Source organism: Acipenser ruthenus, chromosome 15 (genome assembly GCF_902713425.1).
Source record: "Acipenser ruthenus chromosome 15, fAciRut3.2 maternal haplotype, whole genome shotgun sequence".
NCBI classification, from domain to species: domain Eukaryota; kingdom Metazoa; phylum Chordata; class Actinopteri; order Acipenseriformes; family Acipenseridae; genus Acipenser; species Acipenser ruthenus.
The window spans coordinates 17,999,003-18,008,915 of record NC_081203.1 but is presented as its reverse complement, the minus strand read 5'-3'; the positions used below and the strand labels follow the sequence as shown (position 1 = coordinate 18,008,915).

The window sequence follows — 9,913 nt, the reverse complement described above, 5'->3', positions numbered from 1 at the left end:
TATCCCCCTGGGTAATGTGTGTGTGATGCTATCTCCCCCGGGTAATGTGTGTGTGTGATGCTATCTCCCCCGGGTAATGTGTGTGTGTGATGCTATCTCCCCTGGGTAATTTGTGTGTGATGCTATCCCCCTGGGTAATGTGTGTGTGTGATGCTATCCCCCTGGGTAATGTGTGTGTGATGCTATCTGCCCTGGGTAATGTGTGTGTGATGCTATCTCCCCTGGGTAATGTGTGTGTGATGCTATCTCCCCTGGGTAATGTGTGTGTGATGCTATCTCCCCTGGGTAATGTGTGTGTGATGCTATCTCCCCCGGGTAATGTGTGAGTGTGATGCTATTCCCCTGGGTAATGTGTGTGTGATGCTATCCCCCCTGGGTAATGTGTGTGTGTGTGTGTGTGTGATGCTATACCCCCTGGGTAATGTGTGTGTGTGTGTGTGTGTGTGTGTGATGCTATACCCCCTGGGTAATGTATGTGTGTGTGTGTGTGTGATGCTATCCCCCCTGGGTAATAGAGCTGTCAGTTAAGCCTCAAAATAGCAATTGATTAATTGGGCACACGAAATATAATCGTTAGAATAAATATCAATGATTGTACTGCACAACAGAATGCGAGGGGTAATTATGCCTTGGTAGCGTCAGGAGAAAAAAAAAAACACACAACAACATTCACAACAAGCATAAAGCAAGGGGTGTTACTAGAATAGTTATTCCAAACAGATTACAGTACTTTGGAATGTAATCTATATAAACTAGACACGAGTTTATGAAAATTGTCTTTTTTTATTTAGTGACAGCTGCAGCATCACGCATTGCATCTTGTTAATACTGTACCACCTAACCTTCACTACCTGTGAAACACACAATGCAGAAATCCCTGCCAATAATATTATTATTATTATTATATTATTAGTATTAATAATAATAATAATAATAATAATAATAATAATAATAATAATAATAATAATAATAATAATAAATTGATTTACTCTTTCATTGCTTATTATAATTGTATTATCATTGCTTATTCTTATTCTAAACATGCTGTAGATACAAGCTGATCGCTCTGATGTTGAATTCACAGCCATGGTAGGGGACATGTGTCACTGACATATTTAGCCAGTGGCCTCAGTTGAAAAGACCCTTCTGATTGATACCGTTTGTGTTCAGCCCTTGCTCTGTCTGGAGCTGTGGTGTTTGAGAGCCCCCTGTGTCACGTCTTGTGCTCTTCTCTCCAGAGCTGGAGGGATCTCTGGGTTGACGATGCTTTCTGGCGGCTGCTCTTCTCCACCATCCTCCTGGTCATCATGGTGCTGCTCCGGCCCTCCGCAAACAACCAGAGGTGCGCTCCCTACCCCAGCCAGCCCTCCCGCCATGCAACCGTGCCGTGCCTGAGCAAGATCATTCCAGGGAATCTCATTTAATCACGTCACAGATCTCAACAAGATCATTCCAGGGAATCTCATTTAATCACTTCACAGATCTCAGCAAGATCATTCCAGGGAATCTCATTTAATCACGTCACAGATCTCAGCAAGATCATTCCAGGGAATCTCATTTAATCACGTCACAGATCTCAGCAAGATCATTCCAGGGAATCTCATTTAATCACGTCACAGATCTCAGCAAGATCATTCCAGGGAATCTCACTTAATCACGTCACAGATCTCAACAAGATCATTCCAGGGAATCTCACTTAATCACTTCACAGATCTCAGCAAGATCATTCCAGGGAATCTCATTTAATCACGTCACAGATCTCAGCAAGATCATTCCAGGGAATCTCACTTAATCACTTCACAGATCTCAGCAAGATCATTCCAGGGAATCTCACTTAATCACGTCACAGATCTCGGCAAGATCATTCCAGGGAATCTCACTTAGTCAAGTCACAGATCTCCCATTCTCTATTACACAGTCAGGACTCGCTTCTCCCGTCACAGGTTCCCCTGAAGGATAAATGAGAGACTGTATTCTGAAGCGTCCACTAGATTGCGATGCTGAACCAGAAAAACTAAAACAAAATGTTTTGTATGAAAATGTAATTTCCAAAAAGCATCACATTTGCAATAATATGCATACAGTTTGTACTGCAATTTAAGTCAGAGCACTGACAAACCTTGGAAAAGCAGCAATTTGTTTTGTTATGTTTGCGGCGCGATGAAGCTGGCTGTCGTTCATCCACGTAAGTCACTTTATTATCCCGAGTCTTAACATTTACCAGGTGGGATACCATTGCAAACTGACTTAACTGGATACAATGAACAGATGTCCCAACCCAGTTGTTCTACATTGAAATATTGTGTATGTATTCGAAGATGGTTTTCTATTCGGGGATACCAGATGAGCAAGGGGTCTGGATTGGGGTTAAATGGACACCCCCAGTCTTTCATAATCAAACAGCAGTTGTTCTGGAATCTGGTACATCCAGTCCTGGAACCTGTTTGGATAGATAAAGCTATAGATACATGATCACAAGTAACTTTAATGTATAATGTTATAATGTAAGTTATGTATTAATTATATAGAACACAACACAGCACCGCGCTTGTTACCATGGAAAGTGCTCACAGCAGTCTGAGTCCTCTCTCTCTCTCTCTCTCTCTCTCTCTCTCTCTCTCTCTCTCTCTCTCTCTCTCTCTCCCTCCCCTGTCCGCAGGTTCTCCTACTCTCCCCTTATAGATGAAGACGAGGAGGACGAGATGAAGGAGCCCATGCTGAACGAAGCCTTTGGTAAGCAGGGCAATGTGAGGAGCCTCTCATCTGGGCTGAGCTGAGTACAGAGCATTTCAAATCCAAAGGGCAGGGGGCTCTGAGAGGGCAGCTGTGTATCTGCTGAAATATTCACTGTGGAAGCGGTTTCACTTTCACCAGAATCATCACAGGGGTGTGTTTGCAGAAAAGAACTTGTATGTTGCCACATTCTTATTTGGGTCCATGTGGTCGAACCCTATGCAGACCCACAATGCAAAACAACCTGCTGAAGACTGACATTGCTTCAAGATGGAGCTCGCTTTACAAATGGATAAAAAATAGGGAAAAATACCTTAAAATTAGCTAAATTGAACAAGTGGGCATACATAGATTCAATACACAGAGGAACATGTCTGCAAATATACCGTGTGGCAGTTCCATTAAAGCTGAAACAACTTCCATAGGAAATACTGCATTTTTGGTCGCCACTTATAGGCAGAATCCCCATCCGAAAGGACCTTGTTCTGTGTGGGTCCTTATCATAAAGCTTTAACGCTATTTAATGCTATTTTATAAACAATATCTTTTATTTTTTACAGTAGCAGTAGTCCAAGATCACTATAGACAAGTTATACATTACAGTTTAGTTCCTAGCAAAGCAAAATACCTACATTTTAATACAAACAAAATTGCCCAATAATTAATTGATACAATAAACTCACGGTTTGAAGAAACTGCCAATTATTTGAACAAAAAACATTCTAATGGTTTTGTTGGCCTACCTGAACCAGTGTTAATAAAGGACACATTGAACTAATTAAAGTAATTAGAGGCAATGGATCTGCCTAGTTACTTATAACATGTTAGGCATGTATCAGCAAATGCTTTCTCATGATACTGACGGCTCTGTATATAGTTTGCAAGTGAAAGTTTCTCTTCCTTTATTATGATCTTTGCAATCGCTTTAATGTTACAACATGAAAAACAAAGCATACTGAGAGGGCTGAAGAGGACTCGAAATATGTACTGTCGGTTGTAGTTTTGTTAAATTAAAGACTGGAGTAAATGCTTTGAAAATACAGCCCCTTGCGGTTTATTGATTTCGTGCCCTGGGGATTTTCAGAGCCGTTCAAAGCACTGTCCCCCCAGGCATACGTAAAACACATCAGTAAAATAGAGCCTCACACAATGTAAGTCTTTTCATGAGCACCTTGGATAAGGAGCAATCCAGCTGAGGTACCATTAGCAAACATGTTGACCTGCAAGCTCTCTCCTCATAAGGACAGCACAGTTCATTGAGCTTGGCAGCGCTGTGTTTAACTGGCTCCTCATGTCTGTGTTTGTTGCAGAGGGAATGAAGATGAGAGGTGCGAAGACTGAAGCGAATGGGAACAGCAAGTCTGTATATACCGAGGTGAGTATGGGAAGCACATCTTGGCTTACACAACACTAAGAACATGCTTTAGATCTGATCGTCCTTCTCACGCACTGCACAATGCAAGTCGTTTTCCAAATGGTTCTTTTTCACAAAATGTTAAGGAATATTGTGCAAAGTGCTGTTTTTCAAAGCTCATTTATATTAATGAAATCTCATTTGCAGTTAGGAAAACTCTTAGAGAGTTTATTAGTCTATTTCCTTTTTTGAAGCACTGATTGATCTAGAAGAATATTTAAACACATTACAAAACAGTTATGTGTGTCTGTACAGATAGGTACAAACTAATTGTGTTTGAAGTGCATCTGTAAAATGCTGACGAGTCATAACTGCCATCAGAAAACTCCTACAGTAGATATGTAAGCCAGGGTCTGAGTTTCATGCACAGATATACAGTTAGGAGCTGCTGTTCATTTTGATCTGAAGAAGTACAAGTCCATTATCTTTCACAAGACACAGAGAAGGAGCTGCAGTGATAATGTCTGTGTAAGGTATTGGCTGCAGAAACAAGAACACATGACAATAGTTTTTGTTGTTTGTTATTATTAATATTATTGTTGTTATTATTATTATTATTATTATTATTATTATTATTATTATTATTATTATTATTGTGAAACTGCATGATCTGAGTCAGTTGCCTGTACTTTGGAACATTTTGTAGATTATGATTCAGGTAACAAACAATTACAAATTCTTAAACTGCTGTTCCTGTTTCTGCCTAACCCCCACCTGAAAGAGGCAGTGAGTTTTTTGTGGGTTTTTTAAAGAGACATTTAATCTAAAAAAAATGTAATTATAATTGATGGGATCCCGAGGGTTCCCATGGTAGACACAGCCAGGTGGTGTGCAGGGCATGTCATATAGTCAGGGGAGCCCAGGTTCCTTTGCTGCCTATTCCACAGCATTGCATCGGCACCCGCACTCCCACAATAGGAAGAGGGGAAGTGGTTTCAACCGTTGCTTGAGTGAATGCAATTGGGAAGTTGCTGTACAGGATTGTGTGATTGAAACAGAACTAGACTGTCCTAGTTTAGCTGCAGTGCGCCGTAAGGCAGTGAGGTTGTGACAGTTCAGTGTCTGCTGTGTACTTTTAACTGACTGCTCTTGAATGACAGGATGAAGACCTCAAGTGGGTGGAGGAGAACATCCCAGCCGCCATTGTAGACGTGTGAGTGTACAGAATGTTTGAATATTCGTAATCATTTCTAAAGAATGTTCCAACATGACCAACCCATATCGCTCCCAGGACTGCTGCAGTTATCCATATCAATCCCAAGACTGCTGTAGTTACCCGTATCGCTCTCAGGACTGCTGTAGTTACTCGTATCACTCCCAGGACTGCTGTAGTTACCCGTATCACTCCCAGGACTTCTGCAGTTACCCATATCAATCCCAAGACTGCTGTAGTTACCCATATCACTCCCAGGACTGATGTAGTTACCCATATCACTCCCAGGACTGTTGTAGTTACCCATATCGCTCTCAGGACTGCTGTAGTTACCCATATGACTCCCAGGACTGCTGTAGTTACCCATAATCGCTCCCAGGAATACATCCGCTTATCCTCTCGATCAGGAATATTTGTGCCAGTGTAAACACACCTTAACATAGTAAGGAAAAGTGTACCAGGAAACCTTTTTACAAAGCTGGTTCATAAAAACAAAATAAATAAACAAATAATAATAATAATAATAATAATAATAATAATAATAATAATAATAATAATAATAATAATAATAATAATCTGCGTCCTCCAATAAAAGATAAATAAAATAAAGTATATGCAAGGATTAGTGCTGCTAATGTTTGAAAGCTTTGGTTATATCATGTGGTGTTCTGTGATGTTAGGCCTGGTAATGAATCGTGAAAGTGCAATGAAAGCTGGCTTCACAGAGCTCTCTGTGTGTCTTTTCTTGACAGGGCACTGCCGGCCATGCTGGATGAAGAGGAGGTAAAGAGATCTCTCCAGTACTATTCCGTCCAGGCTCATGATTTGAGTCACATTTCTCCATTAATGAACAGAGAGACTCATTCAGTGTCTGCTGGTGTCACATGTTATTGACTTTCAGCACTGTAGTACAGTGACTCTGTGTCTCTTTCTGTGTCTGTTGATCTGTTTGTGTGTGTGTGTGTGTTTTTCTGTGTCTGTTTGTGTGTATTTTTTGGTCAGGGTGGTATATCATCAGGGACTGTCTGCAAATTTTAGGAATAAGGGGTTCTGCATTATTGTTTTTATAACACTTTTCAGCCCAAGTATAAAAATATACTGTTAACAGCTACTATTGTTAAAAAAAAAAAGGAATGTGTATTTGCATTAGCATATTTTTCATGCAAGAGCATAAACAAGTAAGTTGCATGGAAGAGCAGATACATTGTCCTGAGTAGTTTCTTGTTAGTGGTACACAATAGAAAACATAGCGAACTGATCCGTAACATCAACCTTACACTGGGAATTAAAACTGTAAGGGGCTCCTGAGTGGCGCATCCAGTAAAGGCGCTCCACGTGGAGTGCAGGATGCGCTCTATAGTCTGGACGTCGCGAGTTCGGGTCCAGGCTATTCCACCGCCGACCGTGGACGGGAGCTTCCAGGGGGCGGCGCTCAATTGGCCGAGCGCCGCCCAGGGGGAGGGAGGCCAGGGTGTCCTCGGCTCACCGCGCACCAGCGACCCCTGTAGTCTGGCCGGGCGCCTGCGGGCTTGCCTGTAAGCTGCCCGAGAGCTGCGTTGTCCCCCGATGCTGTAGTTCATGGGTGGCTACATGGTGAGTCCGCAGTGTGAAAAGAAGCGGTCGGCTGACGGCACACGCTTTGGAGGACAGCATGTGTTCGTCTTCGCCACTTCTGAGTCAGTGCAGGGGTGGTAGCGGTGAGCTGAGCATAATAAAATAATTGGCGATTCCAAATTGGGAGAAAATAATAAAAAAATAATTGGCAACGACAAAATTTATTAAAAAAAAAAAAAAAAAAACTGTAAGAAGGCACTATTCAAAACGTCTGTCCGCTTGACTCTGTTTCTTATAGTTTTACTGCTTATCTAATAGTTTTGTTTTGTGTTATTCAGGAGATGATGCAAACCAAGATGGAAAGGTCGAAAATGGAATAGTGTCCCGAACAGACACATTGCAAATTGAAGGAGCACGTCTACTCTTTGGTTTACAGCTTCCAGGTGCAAGAAACTTCAGTATCAGTTTTATTAAGATTACAGCCCCATTGCACCTCCCAGGTACACAAAACAAAGCCTTGAAAAGAAAGCAGAGCCAGTCTGTGTGAAATTCCAGAAGCTACTAAAAACAAGGACATCAGGCTTGAGAATGAAGCGACACAATCCTTAACCAACGGCTTCATTAATCTTGAAAACTCGCGGTGGCGGCATGGAGAGGAAGCAGTCGATACTGAAACACAGAACGGGTAGATGAGCACTGACAAAGAAAACATTGAGGGGGAATCCGCATGGGAGACAATAGGGCCATTGTCAGGATATGTACGGTCAGGCAACCTGAAAACAAATTGTTGATTCATTTTATTTATTTGAATTTCCCTTTTTTATTTTTGGATCGTTTAATACATTCCCCTGTTTGTATTTAGTTTTTACTGAAGCTCTGCCTTTCTGTATATACTGGTGTTACTGTTTAATTGATATGCAATTCTGTTTCTATGTTTAAATTCTAGCTGTGGGGGGGTTATTGAGATCCGGTTCAGTGTTGGTGGGGGGTTCATTAACTGGGGTGCCACGGGACTGTGATAGGGTACACCTCGTCCCTGTATTATTATTTGTATATTTCATATTATTATTATTATATTTGTATTTGACGGTAGGAAAGCCGTGTTTTTTTTATTGTTCGTTTTGTTTATTAATTTAAAAAACCTGTGTGAATGTGGCTGGAGCCTCAATAAGGTAATTGTTTTATTGATAATTAATTAAGGCTCCAGCCACAGCTTAAAAGAACGAGCTCCAGGGTAATGGGGGGAGATTTTCCTTTGAGTTAGAGACGGGAGGACGGTTTAGAGCGAGATCATACATCCGAAGCAACTGCTACCGCTGTACCACTCGGTATTTGTTTCTTTATGTATTTTTGGCCATCGAGCCCTTTTGTTTGTTATAGTGTTTTGTTTATTGTTTGATTTATTATTAAAACCCGAGCGCAAATGCGTCTCGTTTTCCCTAAAAAAAAAAACACGGCTTTCCTACCGTCAAATACAAATATAATAATAATAATAATATGAAATATACAAATAATAATACAGGGACGAGGTGTACACTATCACAGGGACAAACTGCAACTTTACATTGTTCTGTTTGTCTTTTTAAAGCTTTTTACAGTCAAATATCATTCAATTGTTGATACAATCTGTAAAAATAAACACTTTGTTACAGTGTAAAAATATAGATTTCAAACAATATCAGAAACTGCTTCTGGAGAGTTCTTTTTTTTTTTTGGACTTCATCGCGTCCTCTATTTCTCTATCTGCCATAAAAATAAAACATGAAATACATATTTTTTAAATGTGAATTGCCTTTATACAGGATTTTTACAATTTACTGTCAACCACATTAATGAATTATCAAATGGTGAAATGCAGAGGGAGGGATGTATAACAAATTATACAGACTGACAAAAATCACCCAACATCAGACATAACTGCTAGCTACTGTATCTTCATCTGTATAATTGAATTGCTCCTGACTGAGATTACAAAGACCCAGCTAGACCTGTTTCTGTGGTGATCACACTCTGCTATGCTTTGCAATGTAAGGCTTGTCATGGCCTCATTGATACTGAAAAGGTTAGAGTAGACAGCTTCAAATTTCATTTTAATTGCTTTTTTACATGTACTATTTTATGTAGTGATCGGCACCAATATCGATATTTTGATATGATATCAATAATAATTTCCATATCGCGATACCGTGGGAATCTGCCTTTACCTGGCTTTGAGCTTGTCTGGAGAATCCTATGTGCTGGGACTGAACAGCCAATCAAATCATGTGGCAATGTGACCTTTCAAATCTGCTCCCCCACCTACTTGTATAGAGGGTGAATAGATTGGGCAGGTAGAGTTAAAAAGGTCACAGCGCCACATGATTGGAAAGGAATGAGGATTCCTCTGCTCAGTCCCAGCACTAAGGATTATCCTGCTGGTCGACTACAGTATCAGCTGACACCACCACTTTACTGTTCAGATCACCTACCCCTCCACCCAGTCCCTAGTTATGTCTTGTATTTAATATATTGCATTAAATGTATAATTGAATTCTGCAATACCAGATTCCAGTGGTGTCAAATGTACTTGTTTTTATAATCTGCCCTGAAATTATGTGACCCATTACAGGAGTTATCCAAGCACAAATATGCCTGCTGTGTCTCATTTCTATCTGTATCAGTCTCTAAAACTTCAACTCAATATCAACCCATCCGCGGGCTACAATCCAGTCCTTATTGCTGATACAGCATGTATCCCACTTTGGTATATTATTATTATTATTATTATTATTATTTATTTCTTAGCAGACGCCCTTATCCAGGGCGACTTACAATCGTAAGCAAAAACATTTCAAGCGTTACAATACAAGTAATACAATAAGAGCAAGAAATACAATAACTTTTGTTCAAGTAAAGTACAAGTTTGACAAACCACAATTCAATAATACAGCAGGTAATAGTGATAGTTACATCAGGATATGATTAAATAGTGATAGTTACATCAGGATGTGAGTAAATACAAAGTACTACAGGTTAAAAACTTGGCAGATTACAGTATTCTGAAGTACAGGATTAAATGC

At 40.3% G+C, this 9,913-nt stretch overlaps 1 protein-coding gene across 2 annotated transcripts in view; it reads left to right on the top strand.

Annotated features, from left to right (window-relative positions):
* Nucleotides 1-9,480, top strand: part of LOC117422418 (transmembrane protein 87A-like) — a 30,957-nt gene extending 21,477 nt beyond the window's left edge. Inside the window, exons 15-20 of one of the 2 annotated variants that reach the window (XM_058987277.1) lie at nucleotides 1,239-1,342; nucleotides 2,660-2,733; nucleotides 4,044-4,108; nucleotides 5,248-5,300; nucleotides 6,053-6,083; nucleotides 7,193-9,480. In XM_058987277.1, coding sequence (XP_058843260.1) covers nucleotides 1,239-1,342; nucleotides 2,660-2,733; nucleotides 4,044-4,108; nucleotides 5,248-5,300; nucleotides 6,053-6,083; nucleotides 7,193-7,234 — 369 coding nt within the window. In that variant the 3' untranslated portion in view covers nucleotides 7,235-9,480. The remainder of the gene's footprint in view (nucleotides 1-1,238; nucleotides 1,343-2,659; nucleotides 2,734-4,043; nucleotides 4,109-5,247; nucleotides 5,301-6,052; nucleotides 6,084-7,192) is intronic. The other variant, XM_058987278.1, reaches the window with a different exon arrangement.
* The last annotated feature ends 433 nt before the right edge of the window (nucleotides 9,481-9,913 follow it).